At 37.4% G+C, this 22,028-nt stretch overlaps 1 protein-coding gene across 1 annotated transcript in view; it reads right to left on the reverse strand.

Moving 5' to 3' along the window:
• Positions 1 to 2,141: 2,141 nt before the first annotated feature.
• RTKN2 (rhotekin 2) overlaps positions 2,142 to 22,028 on the reverse strand; it is a 28,128-nt gene continuing 8,241 nt past the window's right edge. The window contains exons 5-11 of the mRNA XM_026851935.1: positions 20,790 to 20,990; positions 15,988 to 16,082; positions 14,346 to 14,452; positions 13,182 to 13,313; positions 6,540 to 6,705; positions 4,475 to 4,582; positions 2,142 to 2,951 (exon numbers count right to left, since the gene is read on the reverse strand). Of these exons, the coding sequence (XP_026707736.1) occupies positions 2,401 to 2,951; positions 4,475 to 4,582; positions 6,540 to 6,705; positions 13,182 to 13,313; positions 14,346 to 14,452; positions 15,988 to 16,082; positions 20,790 to 20,990 (1,360 nt within the window). The 3' untranslated portion in view covers positions 2,142 to 2,400. The remainder of the gene's footprint in view (positions 2,952 to 4,474; positions 4,583 to 6,539; positions 6,706 to 13,181; positions 13,314 to 14,345; positions 14,453 to 15,987; positions 16,083 to 20,789; positions 20,991 to 22,028) is intronic.

Below are 22,028 nucleotides of genomic sequence, written 5' to 3' on the forward strand. Positions count from 1 at the left end.
GTCAGCATCCAAGGGAATGCTTCCACAAAAAAAAAAAAAAGGTAATACAATTTTTGAGGAAAGAGGGGAGGGAGATATTAATCGGAGTAAGAGGATCACGTTATGTCTTTATTTAGTCCTGATGGATCGGTATTGACATGTGGCATCTGAATCAGATGTCACACTTAGAAATATTTCAATACGTGAGAAGTACAGAGAAGAACGTGAAGATTAATTAGTCTTGGATAACATTCACTGCCATAAGAAAGTTAAGGAATTCAGTACATCTCATCAGAGAAAAGGTTAAAAGGGACATAATCATGATTTATAACTACACACAAGCAATTAGAAAAGCTGATACTACAGAGATCAATATAAGCAATCAAATGCATAAAAAGACCAAAATAACTTAAGGTGGAGCTAGAAATGCAAATAGAAAATCAAGCGAAAAATGTACCTGGGTAATTAACTATTGCAACAGGAGGTATGAGTGAATTCTCATCACTTGACTTTAAATTAATATTAAATGCCTTCCTAAAATATGTATGTTCAGTTCAAAACAAAGCCACTGAATTTAGCAGAGAAACTGCTCGTTGAAATTCAATGGCCTGTTGAATTTAAAAATAAATCCTCATTATGGTGCCTTCTTGCCTTATATATTTATGAGATTTATTTTGAAATATAACAACTAAATGGAAGGAGGTTACCAAGAAAAAGGTATTCTTCCTTTCCAGAGCACAGTAACATTTAAGGCTAGATTTAAAGCTAAGTAAACTGCAGCTGCATTTTGGAAAAATATGCTTGTTTTCCCCCTGTTTATTTTTCCTATTTCTTGTTCAGTTGCACAGTCCACTTAGTCAACTGTGTCTGATTTACATAATCATGTAGTTATTCTTCAGTTTTTCTGTTCCTATTTATAAACCATTCACAAACCATCCACTTAAGTAACAGCATGATTTATTGTAAGAATGATTATGGCTGTTTCAGAGGGAAAATGGAATGTGATTAAACGAAGAATGAACAAGGACATTCTAGAAACAAAGGGCTCTAATCCTGAGAAAGGATTTGTAAATGAAACCTGCCTCTCAAGCCCCATCCCAAATAGCCAATGAACTACTGAGGGAATTCAGCAGATACCTTTACAGCTGTGCATCCAAGAGCTTAGCAGAAGACAAAAAAAATAGATAAAGCAAACCAACCAACCATGCACACAGTATCTTCTGGAGAAATGGTAAAGCTTCCAAAGCCATCCACACTTTTGGAAAAAAAAAAAAAGAATTAAAAAATTAATGAACTGTATGTGTACAGTTGCTGATACGACTCTCAACACAGATTTGAATACGAAGGCTCTAGAGGGAGATCTGCAAGCAGACCTTTGCTCTTGGATCAGTTCCAGCATCTGAGATAAACGCAGCAACCAAGGAAAGGGTTGGATATTTAAGCTGTGGATCCAGGAGAACAGAATCTTTTCTCTATGTAACGTACATTTTGGAGGTGCCACAGGAACCCTAATAATCCATGCTTCCTACAAAAAGAGTGAGCAGTCTGATGGAAGAACATCAAAGTGCAGTATTTTCACCTCGAGTACCTTATTCTCAGCTATTTCAGAAAGAACAAGTGGTGAAAAACCCCCATTTGTTTATCAGTACCACTGCTGTGTTTACAAACCAGCTACCTACCAACTAGGAACAGCCGAGAGGCTCCACAAAGGAAAAGCTATGCTACAGAGCCCCATCCGTTAGAAAAAACAACTGTGATGAAATCTTGACTAGGCCTTCATGCGCAGTGCTGCTTTTAAGTGTTCACGTGAGTCCGAAATAAGCAGCAGCGATGGATCACACTCTTGCTCACACACAGATAATCCTGGTCTGTTTGGACAGTGCACACACCAGCAAGAACTTAGGAGATCCCACGCTAGATTGGATAGAACTGCTTCAGAAATCTATAGAGAGTCACAGAGCATTGAGAAGAGCACAACAACTTTTCATAGGCTCTTACCTTACAAGCAGTGGTTCCCAAAGAGTGAAGGAGAGATAAGAATATTTTAGGTGAAGCCAAGCATGGAGCCCAAGAAAGCCAGATTTGCAAGATTCCTGTGAAATTCCCACTTGAACTAGTCTGGGCTGAGGGCCCTGAACTCTGACGGTTTTTCACGAGGAGAGTACCAAACCACTCTTTTCAGAAGCGGCACCGTTACTTCAGACAGAGATAACTCCCCCTGCTGCTACTGCGATTATTTAGATGTTAGCAATAACGAGTACAGCTGAGACTGCAGCTAGTAGTAATGCCCTGGCTAAAAGAAAAAAACCTTTAGCCTCAATACTTATAAGCTATATGCTAAAATCTACTTTTGCCCAAGAGTTACAGTAGAAGGCTGAGAAACTTCAAATTTCAGGGATTCTTCTGAGCTAATTATAATGTCTATGGCTGCAACCATGATCTAGGGTCTAGCATTTCTGTGATGCACTTCTGTCTAGGGGTTGGTACAGGTTTGGTTTCAGACTCAGTCTTGCTAACCAGTGAAATGAGATTCCCATGGCCAGCTAAACTGCTTTTTCTACAAGGACCAATTTTGCGAGGAGCAGCAATGGGCGTCAGCTGCTGCATTTTTGTAGGTAACTTTGAATCGAAGGAAAAACTACTAGCAGATGCACGGTCAGACTTCTCCCAGTTTTCTTTGCCCGATTGCTCCGTGTTCACCTGTGCTTTTGCACTGTACGGTGGCTTATCGGAGGGTGGAGGTGGAGCTCTTCTTTTCTTTCCTCTGCTCTCATTAGGACTTATAGTATCTGTTTTTGGGCTCAGATTCATGTTTTTCTGAACAACCATCTCATGAGATCCATCAAAGAGTGAAGCCCATAGGGAAGAAGCAGAATCTTTTTGCTGGCCAAGAAGGAACTCACCATCACTCTCTTCGATTTTTCTTTGTACGATATCCGCTAAGCCCTCATGTTTCACTGGAGAATCAATGCCTGTAATTTTAAGGGACAGCAATTAACTCAGATTAAAACGCTACCAACGATTTTACCGCTAACTATTTTGTTATTACTATTCAGAATACAAAACCGTATTAACTATGTCTCATGAAGTCTGGACTACTATTAAGAGTATTAATGGATGAAATGGAAAAAGATTACATATGCTTTCAAAGAGAGAACTGAGGTGACAGGAGGGAACTGTTTGTGACAGCTGGCATTGAGGCAAGAGGGTAGGCACTGATATTTCTTTCCAAGTGAAAGTAGAAAAAATAATGTATTACTAGGAAACCTATATGTATTAGATATTAAACATATTTTGTTGTATAGTGCTTTGAAATTTTCGTTTCACAGAAGGGCCCATGAAAGTCTATGACTAAATATTCTTGTGCTTCTAGCCTGCAGAAAATGGGACATCTTTACATATATCATTTTTCTTTATGTGCTTTAAGACTGTCTTGCCCCATTTCTTATCCCTCATATTGAGTTTTCGATGTGTACTGCAGTAATACTAGCTTCAAACAGCAGCTATATCTTTTCTATTGCATGCCACACGTTAATAATTTTCATCACATTTTTAAACACAGGGTTTTACCTATGAATACTATAAATAAGCAGGAAAAAAAACCCCAGGTATATTAGGAGTGAAACAGAGTTTGTGTTCTGCTCCTCACTGATGTACTTGAATATCAGTAGAATTATGCTACCGTGTTACCTTCGTAAAACTTCTATATAGTTGATTTACTGCCTTTCTGCTCCACATTCATAGCTTAGATAGGACTCTCTTGACTGTTCGGTGCTCTGATGCACGGTAACTCAATGACCCACATGGCATTTTGAGCATCTTCACAGTTCCAATCTCAAGTAGCAAGCAGTCAGGCATTTATAGTTGTACAGTGTTTCTCAGCCAATACTGCACTGGATCCATTAAAACAAAGTGACCTACTTTTTCTAGTCTGTAAATATTATTTCTGTAATGAAACTATTAAAATAATCCTGCTGCATACCATTTTGCTCTGTAAAAAAACAAGTCTCAAATACATGCTAGCTAGATTTTCCATGCATATTTTTTGACATCATTACCAAAGACCAAACAATTAGGTAAGTTATGTTAGGTAAGCCTTTAAATAGCTTACAGAACAGCAAATTAATTTCAGGCAACTAGTTAAAGATATTAGTGGTTTGCAGACTGGACTATTTTACCTTTACGTTTCCTGAGCTTTATACGACTCTTATGATGAGTGTTTATTTCTAGTGACAGCTTTTTTGAGTGTTCAGGGCTCCCTAGCTACAGTTCAGATTGCAGATTTTTTGGCTCAAGGTATAAAAATGTATTCATTATTTGTGCTATTACAAATTCAGATTTAATATGAACTCCTTGGTATGCAATTATGTTGCTCTTTCATTGTCTGAATTGTCCTTGAAAAACTCAGTGTTTCAACATCAACACCAGAAGCCATCTGAATACAGACAATGTTGTTTCTGTTACCCTGCAACTTGAAAAGACAAATCCCACGTACTCATATCATGGTAGACGGAGGTCGCTTCTTTTGTCAAGAACAAAGGTGGTTTCCGTGGTGACATAATCTCAATTTTCATAAATTCTTCACAGCAATGTTTCCACTGGCCTGAGAGAGAAAAGAGAACAATGACTGGAACTTAAACACTTCAGCTTGAAAAAAATGAAGTTATTAGGTTGTGTTAGGAAACTATCTCCAAAGCCATGCTAAACAGTAAGCATTTACTTTTGTTTAGCAGGAATGCTCAGGATGTATTTGTATTTTCAACTCTGTACTCATTCTCTTAGCAAAAGGGTCATAAGGTGACCATAAAATAAAGGTCATATCTTTAATTTAAGCATCCCAGTAGTACTGTTATACTACGAAGGTTAAATATCATTATTTGCCTTCAAATCCCCAAACATAGTATAAATTCATCACCAAAAAACCCCTAAGAAAAGTAATAATTTAAGGTTAGGGAAGCTTCATGAAGTTATTGGGGACAGCTGCCAATATACTCCAAACTGGATGTTATACAACTATATTACAATATTACAGTAAAGGAATGTTCTGTCTTTAATAGAGGATAACTTGCCTTTTATCTGTTAGCAGACAAGGAAACCTCTTTTTCTATTAATAGATTTTGACCTTAAGGAAAACAAGACACAGTAAAATTACTTTGTTCATACCAATCATTCCAAGTTTTCTGAGCACATTAATTTTAAGAGAATTTTAGAACCAGGGAAGAAAAAAGGCATTTAAATGCCAAGTGACCCATTTTTTCTGAACCTAAGGAAAATGTCTCAAAAAATCCATGGGTATTCTATCTATAATGAATAAGAAGTAGTTCTTTTACCCCTCTCTACGTTAATTTAAAGAGGATGCCCTAGTTTTTGCTTGGTGTGTTTCTTTAATTGATAGAGCCTTTTCTTATTGTAAATCAGAGCTAGAAAGTACTAGAAATATGAACTACAATAGCAAGTTTCCACAACCTCAATCCACTGATTTTATTGGTGTGGCCTCTGACTAAAGACTGATATTTCATTAATTGACCTGGTTCTGGTTTTTGACCTGATCAAAATGACTATCAGGAACTACACCTTGTCAATGGCAGCATAATAACTGACAGTTGTACTCTACTCTTAATAAACCTGTGAGCCAAACTACTCAAGTAGAGGAAAAAGACAAAGACAAATTAATCTATACAGTTCTTATAATAAATATTTGGTTAAACAAGCAACACAGTATACTACTTCAACACTGTTTCACTGTTTTACAGCAATAAATGAGGTTCTTCTCTCATGTAAGAACAGCGTTGTTCCAGAGGTTAGCCAAAGGATCAGAGTGTCAATTTTTCATCTCATTTATATCATCTGTTACCAAGTCTCAGGTACAGCTTTTACCAGGTTCAAGTAAGCAGCGTGTATTTGCATGGCTGGACTGGAGCGTGGCTAGATGAGCATATTCCCATGTGAAAAGGGGTACCAAAATCTTGGAATTACCAACAGAATCACATAATTCCGTTACAATCAATTGCAATTTAATTCATCCATAATACTGCTGAGCAAAGAAATCATATATATATATATATGCCTACTTGCAAGGGCTGGCTGAACCTGCATCCTAGCCAAGCCCCCAAAGGAATCCAGCATCCTCACCACTTCCCACTAAGGCTTCCACGCCCAAAAGTTTCGTATGTGCAGAATCTCACAAAACCAACACACCGCTGGTAGGATGCCCAGGCAGAGGTGGACTCTTCCTGCTACAGTGGAGGAAGAGATTGTGAGAATTCAGCAGTCCTTGAAAAAAAAAATTACCTAAAACGCCGCTAAGAGACTGATGGGCATATTCTGCTTCTGGTTTCCTGCAAAAATGCAGCCTGAACACATGGACCTTAGTTTAGTCAAACATTTGCCTTCTGATGGCTTAGAGCACCACCTAATATTATCCCAAAGAACGTTTTTCTTCCCGTTGTTGCAAACAAAGGCTTCTGAGGCAATTCCAATTCAAACTGTTCAAAGACCCCTTTGAGGTTACATAACACCCCACTTGGAGGGCACAGTGCCAGCACTGCCCGCTTACTTACTCAGATCATAAAAGTGCTGCCAGAAAGCCTCCATCCACTTATGAAGTTCATCCCTACTGTCGGTAGCAAAAAGTTGTGTTACAGCCTCTCCAGATACGGGGTTGATAACAGAGAAGTTATTAGTTCTTCTCTTGGAGTCCTTATCCACTGCTCGAATTCTGGTTTCCTAGGAATGACAAACTGTGGTAATGAGTTATTGGTTCAGGTCCGCACTGGTATTACTTTATGGCCAATGACAGTGTAAGGGAAGTATCATTTGGCCTCTTATCTAATCTAGATTAATTTCCAATTAATAAAAAAAAAAAAAACAACTAAGAACTGCTTATAAAAATATTTTCTCATAAAACTATTAAAACGGCATAAAATACGAAACTAAGGGAATAGAGCACATTATGGCATTTTAATTCTGAATTACAGAATGTACGTTGTGTGTTTCCCCTCCCTCTGCCTTCACCAGCTCATTTCATACTGTTCATTCTTCTCCACAGTAGTTTAGTGAATAATCTAAAATAACAGCAAGCAGCTCCTTTTCTCTGAACTCCTCAGTTGGACAACCACATTGTTACGGCTGCTATTTAGGTCTCCCACTGTACTTCTGTGGGCCATTGTTTATGCAATGTATTCTAAACTTGTATCTATTTTATGTTCATCTTAGTGAACCAGGACATTCAGGGCTAATAGTATAGTTATAAAAAATTTAAAAAGAAACTTATCTAGTCCACATTTAAAGGACCATTTGTAGCAGTTACCCGTCTAGAACAAATTTCCAGCATGAAAAAAATACTTTGTTCTAATATAAAAAAATCCTGTTTGTCATTTCAAAACAGACATTTTAGTTTTGCCTTAATTAGGGAGAGCTACATAGAAACAATTAAAAATATATATGAGAAGTATATCATAAGTCTATCAAATTTCTTCAGCTAATAATAAAAAGACAGATTACAGAGCAGCACTGTTACAGCCAAGGTTTCCCCTTCTGTTTGGGGACACAGTTCAATTGATTTTTATCACCTTGACTAGATCCAGTGGTATTTTCATAGTATCTAGTTTCTTTGTTATGGCATTACTACAATAAAAAAAACACCGAGTGGAAAAAAAAAAAATCATGTGTAAAATACTGAAAGATTTTAGTAAAAGTCAAAAAAAAACCACAACTGAAAAAATGTATAGACCGTAACTGGTCAACATTACTGCTCATCACAACATGAACCAATTAAAATAATTACTTTATTTACAGAAGTAAAAGCAGAAACCCTGGGAATATCTTCGCATATACATTGTGCACTGAGTGAACAGGCAATGGCCTACTGTAACACTGCTTTTAAAAGGATTTTTGGCATACCCAGGAGAGCAGCATAACCCCAAATCCTGATGGGGTGATGTGTTTCAGCACCTGGAAGCCATCCAGCACCCTACGGTTGGAAAAGCCAGGGCCTGGCAGGACACGAGGCCACCTAATGCACATCAAGTCCGTGCAGGACCCTCCTGCCACACAAGGGTGTCCACGCACAGGGAGTGAGTGTCCCAGATTTTGAAGGAAGCCAACAACCACAGCCAGGGTTGTGTTCATACATCTCCTGTCTGGATGGACAGTGAATCTGACCACAAAGATGGCCTCAGGGCATTCCTCAAAATACAGTGGGGATAGAGCAACCACATTCCTTTTTACACAATTCAACCAAATGTCAAACATCTGCTAAAGATGTTAAACACACACCTACAGAAATTAAATTTACACATGGGATCCCATGGGGATAAGCCTAGTTCTGATACTCAGAAAAACAAAAATTATTTTACAGAACATTCCCCAGATTTTAAATGCATTACTGAAGTAACCATTTGAAATACCAACAGCTGCTTGTAGCATATCTGATGGATATGCTCATTTAAATTCTTCTGTCTAAAAATAGGAGATGAAGTAATTCATCCATAAGTGCTCTATATCCCATTAACTCAGGTAACCATAGATACCAGCAAAAAAAATTAAATCAAATAGATTAACATTTGACAGGTAAGAACTTCAAGCATACCATACACACAAGTTTATTTAATGATGTTTGCTGCAGGTTTTATCCCACAACTATGGTATTATTCAGAGAAGAAAAATCCTCAAGCAACAATCTATATCTGATGCTTGAATATTTAAGGAGTGATACAAGATGCTGTTACAGTAATGGGCTGATGAATTTACCAAGCTTGGGTGAATGACGCTACATGCCCAGTTCCACTTAACAACAACAAAACAAACAAAAAAACCCACCACCAAATTATCATTTTCTCATTTAGTCTTTCCCCATCTTCAAAAAACCCATGATCTATTGCAAAGAGAAAAAATCTCTTTGCCTGATAATACCTCTCTGGAAAGCTCATCGTTTAAGTTAAAAACAAAACAAAAACCAGAAAGAAAAAAAAAAAAGGAGAACTTTTTTATTGCTGAGGTGCAACACCTCCCTGCTAAACCAATCCCCACACAGAGGAGCACTGGTTATAAAGATCATTTTAAGACAACAAACTAAATTACAGTTCTTGAGAAAAGGTACTGAATAACCTAAGATCCAGTTCTGTGTACCTATTTTAAGATGAAACAAATGAAATCATAGGTAACAAACTTCTGTCATGTTTTTAGTACCAAAAACTAAACCACAAAATAACAACACAACACTGGAAACAAAATATAATCTGTTCATGTGTTGGTTTCTGCTGTAATGTTAAGAATTTCCATGGGGTCTGTTTTAGGCAAGCAGGGAAATATGATTAAAGTTAAAATTATGGCTTTCAAACCCATTAATGCACAAGACCAAATTCACCAGATCAACTACAAATATTTTCTCCATCTTCATTGTTTTGTGAACTTGGGTTAATTTAACATCCTTGTGGCCACTGGGTGCTAAGTATAACGTGTACCTATAACATGGAAACGCAGTATTAGGATTCAGTGTCCTTTTAGCTATCTCCGGTGCAATGCAGCAGCTAAAATCCAGAAGGAGATGGCATTATATGACCAGCCAGCATTCTGCGGAGCACCAGGGAGCCATAAAGCATAGTTTCCAAACCATTCAATCTGAGCACGTGTGTTATAAGGTCCACCGTGTGGGATCTGGGTATTATATCTGCTTTCCCTGCCCGCATCCACAATCTCTTTCAAGCAATTGCAGGAATAAATTGAGCAATGTGATGTGAGATACCAGACATTTGGACACTTAGTCTGTGCTTTTCCAAAATATTTTCACATGTATGAAGGCTTGTCTAAGCCAACCAGCGGGACAAAGTCCTTACTACAGAGAACACAGGTATTTTCATGGCTGCTCTTGTTTCACCACTGCTGGAGTTCCCTGGCACACGCAGAGAATATTGCTTATATTACTGGCTCCCTAAATGTTCACATGGTCACGAACGCACATCGATATCCTTCTGCTCCAGTCCAGGCATGAACTCCCTGGTTCCCTTGAAATACTGCATGGTTCCCTTGAAGTTATGCTGCTGCAGCCATCACCACATTTTCCAATTAATTTCTCTACCTGACCTAGCCCAGAACAACGTTCCAACAAGAACTGTCATTCCAGTCTGCAAAAATGCCAGCTTAATTTTGTCCGTTCACTCCTGCTACACTGTTTAGCAACCGGTCTATGAACCACGAGCCCACGGCTGCAAACACTTTGTTGTTGCTCACCCTGTTTCACCTCAACGATTAGCATGAACATGGAGATAGCTCTGAGCCTGCTGCACCATGTGGCACCAGAGCAGACTGCACTGGCAAAATATGCCAAGGAGGAAATCACAGGCCTACGTTAATTTGAAGCCGTGTCCCAGAATTCCTCAAGCTTCAGGTATACCTGCCACAAAAATGTTTTATGATCTATGACCAGAACACAATAGAATATGTATTACAAATACCAAGCGACTAAGGTGAACTGCTGGTACATGCACCAATGTGCTAAGCTATCAGGTGTAGGCAAGGCCTTTATTAATCATTTCAAAATAAAGCAAGCTTGAAAAAATTTCAGGAACTGGCCTATAAGGAATATTTCTTGCTCAAATTGGATTCCAGCAAATTTTCTTTGCTACAGAAAATATCATTTCTCTTTTCCTACTTAGTTGTGCAATATAATATGTTATAATCACATTTAGCTGGAACAATAATAGTAGAACTTGCATAATAGGAACTGCAGAACCATTCTTGCTCAACAGCAGTAGCAGTGAAGTCATCTGAAGTTGAAGTAATGACTTTGCTGGTGTTAATGGCTTCTTCAAGTCTCGATTCAAAGGCAATGGGAAATAAGGCTATCAGCGTGAATATTTTCCAGAGAGTTTCTCATAAATCCAGATGATTTCATTACCTTTCAGAAAGTATCTTTCAATTACATGTAAAGGATCAGCTTCACACTGCAAATGAAAATGCCACATATGCAACCAAAAGAGATTTTAGTTAGAACATCTAGAGCTGATGTTCAATCTCAACTTTCATTTTGAAATTGCTGTTTCTATAACAACATGTAGCAGACAAGCCCATATGATTAGTTTGCTTTCATTTAATCCGCAAGAGAAATTTCATAACAAAGGAATCAAAAAATATCTGCAGGCATTAAGTTATTTTCAAGAGAAACTGTTTAAGCAGTAAAGTAGCCAAATATGTTTTAAATTGCAACTTTTTTTTTTCTGGTTTTAATTTAAATTGAAGAAGGATTCACTGTCATATTCTCCAGCAGTCTGACATTTTTGTAAAATGGTATAAGATACATGATTTATGTACCTTCTCCATGTTAGCTTTAAGGATACTATGCAAACGTGTGGACAGTCTCCCAGAAAATCCTTATTAAACTGGATTTTAGATTCTAAGTGTAGTGTTAACTTGGAGGAGTAAAATACCATAGTAGAACAAGGTTATTTTAAAAGGAAAAGCAAAACTAAGATATAGACCAAAATGGAGACCTCCAAGGAAAAATATGAGGTAGCCTGATAATTTTTTAAAAATATTACTGTTACATTTTAGAATGTGGATTTAGCCATTCTATAATTTACTAAAGTTTACCATTTCTTGACTGATATTGTGAACAGCTGGAAAACGTAATTATGGCAAAGGCCGACTAGTATAATTAAAAGTGACTGAAGAGGTAAGCAAGTAAACCTGCTTAAATATACACCACAGTCCAAACACTTATTTAATGTAAATGCACGCACAACTGGAAGAAAAAAATGACTTTGTTAAAAGATACAGCACTAGCAGAAAGGTGTTTTTAATTATGGAATCGATTGAAATCTTAGCACAGTAAAAAAGAAGTCCTAACACAAACAGGTCACATTATGTTATACCTTGTTTAAATGTTTGGTTTATATACAAGTCTCACTCTAGGTGAGACTGCAGTCATATTTTCCAGAAGCTTTAAAGCCCCCAAAAGCTGATCCTGCTGCTGTAAGAAGCAGTTCTTTATTACTCTATGTCCCTACACATTCCCATCAGAGCCTAGCCCCTTTCTTGTACCACACAAGCATTTCTGTAGTCGTGTAGTGAACTGGGTAAGAGAATTTATTAAAGGCAACCACAGTTGAAGCCAACCTTCCTCCTGCCCTCAAAATGAGCTAATTTTAACCCACATCAGTTCCCTTGTCCAATTCATCAGTCAGCTGCCCTAATGCCTGTCCTGGCATAAAGCAGCACAGCAGGCTGAACAAGCAACTGGACGGGAGGAATGTTTCTCGCAGAATTAGTGTTGGCAATCAGGCGTTCACAGTAGCACAGCAGCTGAATCCAGATCGACCTGTGCTTAACACAGTTTCCAAATGTTCCTGTTTACCTATGTAACGGGAATCCAGCTATGTCAATTGCAAATAACATTAAATTCCTCTGCTCATCCTTATGTGATAATAACGCTCGATGACTGCACCAAAAACCAGGTTTTGAAAGCATTTGTGCACACTAATGTTCACCATTCTAGAAGGTCCTTCCAATAACCTTCCTAAATTGAACACTTACATATCACTTCAAATTAAATACTGAACATTTCTTTAGCCAAATAGTAAGTAACATTCTAACTTTACATTTTAAACTCAGCCTTTCCAATCAGGGTATGGAAAGCAGCAATGATGTCAACCTAGAGAACAGAACTTCCAAAGTTATTGTGCCTGTACAAAATCAGTATTAAGCAGCTTATTTTAAGGCAGTAAAATATTTTGAACAATTTTCCAGCTCTCTTTCTAATTAAGTAAGACTGTGGCCAAATAACACACCACAACAAGAAAGCTTTTGTTAAAATTCTACCTCGCTGAGGACAAAAGTCTACCAGAGCATTGCTAAGGGACTGTAAGCAATACATTCCCAATGGCTGTCTTACGGAACTGTCATATAACAAGTTATCACTTTTCCTAAAGAAAAACATCCTCCTTTTTACCTCTGTGTTAACCAGACTAATAGAAGGAATAGAAGGAAATTACATCCACAGCTAAGTGGTGTAATGTCCTCACTAAAAAATTCAGCAACTGCAACTTTCACTAAAGCATATCCCACCCACATGCTACCTATAAAGGATTCTGGGTACCAGCAGCTTAGAGTCCAAATGACTGTAGGTATGTGTTAAACCAAAAACAACTGCTCCCAAAATAAACAAAACAAACAAACAAAAAAAACCCCCATACAATCAATTGTACCTTGTGGATGGAAACTGTTAATGTTGGCTCCAGTTTTGCCTCAATTTCTTCTGGTGAGTAATAACAAAAGAGCTTTCCACCTCTTAGTACGCAATACAGCCTCCTCCAGCTAGTTAGGCTTCCTATCATTTGCTAAAGGGAAGAAAGAGTCAGAAATTGCCAAACAAACTACAAATTAAGAGCATATTACAAAGTATACACAGATCAGTCCTGTGTGATCAAAACTTAGCCACACTCAATTCTTTTTCAAAACAAATACTTTCTGTTGCAGAACATTTTAGAGTCATTGATTTTTTTGAAATGTTAGTAATACTTTAAGTGTCTTTCAGTGGTTTAAATTTTTTTGCAGATTTATTGCCATGTGATGCTAGCAATACAGAACCTACAAGAATCTGCAGTCTGGAATCTAGAACTGGTGTCTACAGTAAGAAGGAAACGACCTTCATTAACTACAGTAATTACACAATAAGAGAAATAAAAGGAGTATCTCACTGTGGAACTACACAGTACATTCAACAAATATCAAGCAAAAAATTTGTCTAGAATTTCCACTTTCACAAATGAATTTTCTGAACAGCTTTCATAAATGCATTTATAGTTTCACAACCAGTTTAAAGCCTGTAATTCAGCACTCCTGACAAACGACCCACCCCCCCGTCCCTCACTACCACATTCTTGTTTGCCCAGTTGCGCAATGAGCCAAAATAAAGAAGTAAGCTGAGTTCACACAAACCATTTTTGAAGGGAGGACTCTGAATATGGCTCAGTTCACCAACCAGATTCACTATGCTGTGATACGAACTCTTGTGCTAGCACAAGAGGTATGTACAAGGATGAGAGCCACAGGATTATTAGGACTGCTGCCGTCAAATACCAGCCTAAACCAATTCTGAAACAACAACTATACTTGATCTTTATGTAATAGCCTAAACAATTTTATTGATAAGCACACCAAGGAAACATTTATTTCTTCATGCTTAGCCACTGAGGATACTGTTTTGTAAATGCAGCTGTGAGATAAATTTTACCCTTGCTCTAGGTAGAACAGGTGAAAAATAATAGTTCTCAAGAAACCACTTCAGGTAAAAGCAAATGTTTTAACAACTGACTGTTAGCAACAGCTATTAACAGAAGGGGATGTAAACACAAGCACGGTCTTCCTACCTGCTGATTAAGAAATCCTGCCATCATATCCCTAGCCATGCAGGAAGGCTGAGCAACTAAACGGCAACACATGTTTCCATACAGGGGGAGCCAAAAAGAGGATTCCTCTGGGGGAAAAAGACCAGGCAAAAGAAAGACAAATAGTTCTGAACATTTGCCCTAAATATATAGGTTAGATTTCTAAATTCGTTTTTACATTAAAGTCATGAATGTAAATAAGTGGTTTTGGTATTTAAAGAAAGAGATTTCATCCTGTAGGATTACACTAAAACTGATTTTTAGTCTTCAGTAAGTTTTTTTAAATTAAATAAATTCCAAAATAATTTCAAGTAAAAAATGAGATACTGTTGTGCAAGAACAAGTTGTTCTTACACAAAATACAGCTCTAAACCTCATTTCACAGAGAGAAACATTTGGAAAGATAAGTACAGGGGCCATCTCCTGTAAGTAGGATCCCTCAGCCCATCCCATCATGGCACACAGCTACATTTACACATATGGCTTCAGATCATGTTATTAAGGCTTAGAATTTGTATCTACTTCTGTATTCAGCACTAGGAGAGCACTTAGGATTCCAAGGAGTTTCTAAGGAATTGCAATATCCCTCCTCAGTCAGCTCTGCTAGGCTCTCTCTTCCTTAATTAGAGGCAGGTAATACAATGTTCCATTGACATGACTCTTGTCTTTGGTCATGTTTTAGAAATGCTTGTAATGAACCAAAATATCCAGGTATGTCATATGTCACCAGACTAAGTTATGTAAATTAATGACAAAAAATGGAATTTGAAGAAGAAAGATTGTAAAGTACTAACAAAGAAAGGCTTATAAATATCAGAGATACTCAGAATTATTCATTCAACCCTTCAAGAAACAAATGCCCCATAATCTTCAAATATGTACTTATTCAGAATTAATGAAGTGTAAAGAATGAAATTCTCTTTGAGGTCAAGTTTACCCAAGTAAAAGATAAAGTTCCCAGAAACTACAGTGAAACACAGTGAAAGTCCCATGTCTTAAGTTAAAAATTAGAGGGTGGCTTATGGGAGGGGCAATCCTTTCAGAAAATAATGGATGACATATCAAAAACTGTAGTCCTGCTACTTAAAACATTACCTTCAGTTGCAGCATAGTCACAGTCCCTGCTGGAGCATCTAAGTTGACTGCTGCCAACTTGTACTGTCCCAGAACCGAAGCACAGCGACCAATGCAAACTGCAGGCACACATGCTCACGTCCTGTGTTAAATCTGGGCCTGAAACAACCTAGTTGAACTGAAGCTATTTTTTCTACTTTCCTTCTGACTACCAAGGAAAAAGCAGTTCTTCATTCTGATACCCTCCCTTGGTTGTGAGGAAGGGGAAATAAATTGTATATAGCTACAACTCACATAAGACTGAGATGCAAATGACAGAAGAAACTCCCAAAAGAATTAAATTTTCATCTGGACTTGAAATTTTACTCAACTTAGAGTTTATTCAGCTGTGTACAGATGCCTATTTTAGATCTGTTAAATATTTTATTAAAGTTGTTCTATATTAAGTATCAAGAAAAATAATCTTTTTAAGCTCTTCAGTTTACAAGAGAAAGAAATGCAAAATGTTACTGGTTTTTTATTTCTTTAAATTGAAACCATATGTACTTACCATTTCCTGTAATGGTAAGGTTGTGGGTCCTGAAATTGTCCTCAGCACTCTCCAGCCCCAAAGTGGTATATGCTAGTAAACTGTACTTTGCTCCACTAAATGTGAAAGAAAAGGCATGTTTAAGACATTTCTGTTTCATGTTGCTCAGGCAGTAATTAAAGGGAGACTACACATGCCTGAGAGAATATATTTGGGTACCCAGGAACTCCAAGGTGCAAGGCAACACCTGGCAATGCCCCCAGATTGCCACCTTCCAGCCTCTTCCCACGGGATTTCTTTGCAAACCAAGCACTGTCCAACAGTCTGTTCATCTGCTTCCTACATCACTATCTTCTGCCTCCCTGCTGTGCATAGCTCCAGCTCCGTTCCACCCCACAACTTCCACACCAACACCACAGGGCCCCATCAGGTGGCTCTTTCCACAGCCACCTCTTGGACCTGCCAGCCAGGAGGTTTCTCATGTGGCCGCTGCCTACGAGCTGGGCTCACACTTACTGCTGAGTCAGTGGCCGCCAAACCCAGGCGTAAAGGCTGGGCTATCCAACCTCTCTGCACCCTGAGGCTGCTAAAAGCATTTCTGTCCTCTAGTCAGACCCCAAGTAATTTTTAATAGTTTTACAAATTTTATCCCTAGGCCTAAATCAACTAGAATTGGTAATAGGTTCAAAAAATTGCTAAAGTTAATAGAACAACTGATGATATAAACTATCTGAAAATACAGGTTAAAAATTAAAAGGCTTTATACTTCTCTTCCATATTGCTCTGCTCTTTTGCTTTGCCTGTGTAGACTACACTTTATAGAACAGTGTTTATATAGGTATTTTTTTAATAGTATCTAATAGCTCGATTCTTCACAGGCAGAAATCTGTGCAGAAATCCTACAGTCAGTTTTGTAGCATAAAGTACTCTTGCTCACAGGTTTCAGAATGTTATATCTTTGGTTTGGATTTTGCCTAGGGAAAAAAAAATACATTTACAATTCAGCACAGTGCATGTGGAATGCAGTTCTTGGAATAAACTAGTATAAATTTGGTACATGTTTAACCTTTTCCCCCAAATACTCTTCAGACCAAGTAACAGATTTACAGTCCAGCAATGCAATAAGAATTCCACCTGGCTAATGGCAGTTTAAACAAAGTTCACAAGAAAACAAACCCCTCAAAATCACTAACTACTTCCCCTAACAGGATCTAGTGTAAGATCCTTAGAATATTTTCAGTACAGCATAAGATAGCTTAGTGGTGTAAAAGGTGAGAAGACACTACTGAACTAACATCGCTAAAAAATACTTTTCTACCATAACATTTTTCAAATGTTATTTCCCCTAATAGCACAGTGGGAACATATGGTTTTAAAATCTTTGGCTCTGCAGAGGAACCAGGCAGATGTCTACCTAGCCCTAACCCTAATGAAAGAGGAGGAGGAAAAGTAGCGTGTTAGCAAAAAGGTCTGTTACACATCTATCTCAAGGGAATAAAGAGAAAATTAAATATAACATTCTATGTGAAAAACCACTGCTGTGAAACATTTCAAGAGGGTTATCTGCACAAAAACTCATCAGCATTTGTATATATTGCTTGCTAGACTTTTCCCTAACAAAAGATTCTCCACTGATTATGTTTTGCCATGCAGTTGAGCAATACTTTACCATTCTATTTATACTGTACCAAAAAGTTCAGTTTCTTCTCACAGATAAAACTTCTGTGCTGATTTTAAAGTTACTTGTTTTCTAAAGCATGACTAATTACCACAACAACCTTGCCAAAAAAAATAGCTACTTCACTTTTAAAATATGCTTCACAGTAACAGTTTCGTTCTAAAATGTAACAGTCATTCCTTTCAGCCAACTGCAATATAATTTAGAAAAGTTTTATCTGCAAATATTTTTCAAATTTAACTAGCTAATCAGGATTGCTGACTCCGTTTTGCCTCTACATTTCACAGAATTAACTAACTGCCTTAAATGGCAGTTTCTTTGTAAAACAAAAAAATAATCTTTCTGCTGCATCTCATTCAGTACTTTGCATATCTATAGTATTTTTCCAGTAATAACTTTATTAAAAAAAAAAAATCGGCTCATCTCCACAACATGCCTGTGGCAAAGGCTCGTTGTTAAATCTGTTTACCGATCAAGAGACAGAGGCACCAAGGTTGCCACACAGACACTGGCGTGGGAAGGTGTAATTATATCACCCTTTCTATAGATGCATATTAATTAATTTATCTCAGATTCCAGAATCTGTTCCTGAATATTAATCCCAACGCTTGAAATCCCAACTTTAGTTCACTCATGCAGATATATAGAGTTGAGGATTTGTGAATAAAAAAAAAAAAAAAATCCAATCAGATCTTAAACAATAGAAGGTAAAAACAAATATAACCTTCAGGTACTAAAAAGAACCCAACCGTAAAAGTGATGCCATTAGATTAGACTATGTACTTCCAGCAAAACATCGCTATGAATTTGCCAATTCAAACACAGGACACCGAAGCCATGCCTCCAGCACAGTGGAGGACAATACATAAAAGGCAGTGACAAGTCCATGCATAGGCCAGTTCTGCCAGTGAATAAAAATGGACTTCAGGGAATGTCTTCAACAATTTATCCAAAGAGCAACCCAGTTACTATGGAATTGAATAGTATAACTGCACTAAACATTTTCCTTTTATGACATGTGTAAAAAAGAAAAAAAGATTAAGCTAGAATCGAAAAATTAGCAGGCAAAAGACTGTATAGAAATGAACAGTGAGATAATTAAGAGTAGAGAGAATATCAGTATAACCGAAGCTAATCAACGTATGCAAACATTCAAAGCACTTTATCACTAAGCTTTTGCAAGACATTACAAAGCTGACAGTTTCCTCACTAACCACGGAGATTTCTAAGCCAAGAAGTCTGACACAGAGGGATAACAGAGTTTTTTGGAAAATGGAGAAGTTCGCTCATGTGTGCTCTGAAAAGAATAAGGCCTGTACAAATGAAATCTACAGAGAAAAGGTGTTCGTATAATACAGAAAGTTCCCTTTCTTGTTGCAGTTTAATTTCACCTGCTGGACTGGTAAAACTCTCTGGGAATACTTGAAAGATCTCTTGTAATCTTGCAATCTCTTCCCTTTTATAAGGGCTACATACCAAGGTCTTACTAATATAAATCCTGAAGAGAGCCTATAAAAAAAAATTGACAACTTATTTTCCGCCTATAATAACCCATTTCTTCCCAATAATCTTTTTTAATCACCTAGTAAAGCCATCATAAAACACATCATTGTTCGTTTAACTCCGTTAAGAGAGTAACAGTCACCGAGAGATGATTATTTAGAGTAGAAGCAACAAACTTCAAGATGGAGGAAAGCAGAATACAATTATAACTGAGAAACCAAAAGCAAAACCCAAGGGAGGTGGTAACTGCTTAGACTGCCTACTGATGATGCTTCTTCCTTAAGAGACAGACAAGCTATATTCAAGCAAGTACAGCCAGCAAATAAGCTAGTGGTTATATCTGAAGCAAACTGTATCTAATAGTGTGTCACTGCCCAGCTGGAGTGTGTCACTGCCCAGCTGGAGCTTGTGGAAAAGCACAGCCACCTGAGATAATGCAGATTGAAAGTACATTGGCATTAGGTGGAACACACTGGAAAGTTAGTGATAAAATTTGCTTTGTTCTCTGGATAAGATCTCTTGGATGTGTATTTTTGATTGAAACGGTAATATCAGTATACAGTAATATCAGTATGACAAAGATAGAATATGCCTGAATGTTTCCTTTTAAAATCCAGGCAAACATATATATATGAAGAAAGACTAGGACTAGCGCAACGCTTGGCAAGAATTAGGCATTGATTTTTTACTGTTCAGCCAACAACAACAGAAAAAAAAAAAAGTAATTCCTTGAAAAAATTGCTTTCTAAAATCAATATTATTAGTATTTACAATTTAGGTACTTGGCCTACTTAAATCCCAATGAAATTAAAGTAGCTGGGAAATATTAGTAGGCAGTTAACTTCATTTAAAAAATGCATAAAAGACTTAAGATCATTTTTTAAAGCGAACAGGTAAATTATTGGGAACAGCATTTATTTCTACGAACACTGAAAACCAGTAAGTCATTTTAAAACGTTCTGTGCTCTAGTCAATTAAAAAAACTCCTGTTAAGCAGCTTGTGACTGTAAAGTGCCCTTGACAGTCCAGAGTTTTACTGAAAAGCCAGCAAATGGAATGACCCCCATGTGCACAACAGGCACCACAAACAGCTCCGTCAGCTTCATTAGTGGGGAGGGTACAAGAGAGGTTTCTCCTGTCTACATACCACATTTTTATTTTTTTTTTTTTTCACACAACTTGTAGCTTTAAGACATGTCTACCAGTCTGTCAAGTATGAGCAAAAATGGCTAGGTACAAAAATAATACGGGAGAAGGAGTAAATGGGAAAGGGAGAAGGAGAGGTAGATGGATAGAGGGACACAGACAGACTGATTGTACAAACTTGATTTCCTCCAGAGATCAAACTAAAAATATTACAGAATTTGCAAACAGCAGTGGATTTACCATCTAGCTAACTGTATAGCAGAAAGATAAAGCCTGCTCCTGTGTTTCAAGATCAGATCAGGCCTCAAGGCTGAGTGACATGGTCAGAATTCACACCTACTTTCTCCTATTTAAAATGTAAATTTCTTTTCACTGTGATAAGTACAGAAATAATCACTTTCTTGGCAATTTTCCAGAAATGTAAAATATATTTCTCTTATTTCTATTTTTAAAATGACAAAACCAGAATATCAATATATATATACATATGGCTTACTGAATGACTGGGTCAGCGGGCAAAAGGGATTCAGTGCTGTCTTCTTCCAGTGCAGCTTTGAGTTTCTTCCCTGTAGCTTTGCTGAGGGATGTTTTAAGTTTCTTTGCTAGTTTCTTAGGAGTGTTTGTTACATATAAAGACTCCTCTGTACAGCAACTATACACTTCAACCTTCACCTGGAAATCTGGTCTTGCTTCATCACTGAAAAGAGGGAGGAGAAAATTTCAGAGCATTTGTTGATAAACTGAGTATGCAGCCAAGGAATGCTGCTGCTATATGTATTAAATAACATATTTCTAATCAAGGGAAGGAATGCCGTAAGATTCAGGCGAAGACATACATTAATATGGAATTAAAGACTAGAGTACACAGCAGTAACTTAGTCTTGAAGTCATGAGATGGATGTTATAATTAAATCATAAACAATCGCAAACAGGAAATTCAACGTTTATGTTAAAAACTCAAAAAAAACCCCCATGTTATGGAAATACACAGGCCAGACATTCAAACACACTTAAATCTGCCCTCTACTGTTACACAAAAATCACATGATTGAAAACCTATCTGTGCCTATAGTCCTTAACCAGATTGAACTGTTTTAAAGACATCTTAGTCGCACCTCATCCCCTCCAGATTACTAAAAAAAAAAAAAACCCTCTCTCTTACAACCAGCAAAATTCATCATTCATAACTTAACTAGCTGCTGCGGTGTTCTTCTGCCCACAGCCTATCCTTTATCTGTTTTCAGTTCTACTGATTCTGTTGTTCTCAAGCTTAGTCATCAAACCCAGAGCCTAACCTCATCTTTCAGGTACAAATGATGTCACATTACAGACATGCCTATAATGGAATCATCCCAAAGGCTTTTATAAAAAGCCCTTCTTTATCTCAGGGGGTGCAAGGCAAGTTAGAGTGCCTTTTCTGCTTTTGTTGCAGTATTTCACAGAAAATTATAATGGTCAAGTCTCATACCTTTGAAAAAGGAGATTTAAATCTTTGTCCCTACTCTTAACATGAACACATGCTTAAGAGAGTTTAAAAATCTTATTTAAAGATCAACTCTCTCTCAACCACTTGATTTTCAGGATCTTGATTTAAAGTTTTCAATAGTTCTAGCTTTCCAGTCAGTCTTCCTCAGGAGACTGAATCTAAATTGCTAATATAAAAAAATAAAGTGGAGGGAAGTTAAGTGCCTCTCAGGACTCTCTTAAAAATTATAAAGCAACAAAAAGGTACATG

Source organism: Athene cunicularia, assembly GCF_003259725.1.
Source record: "Athene cunicularia isolate RWA chromosome 6 unlocalized genomic scaffold, athCun1 chr6_part2, whole genome shotgun sequence".
Taxonomy (NCBI): Eukaryota; Metazoa; Chordata; class Aves; order Strigiformes; family Strigidae; genus Athene; species Athene cunicularia.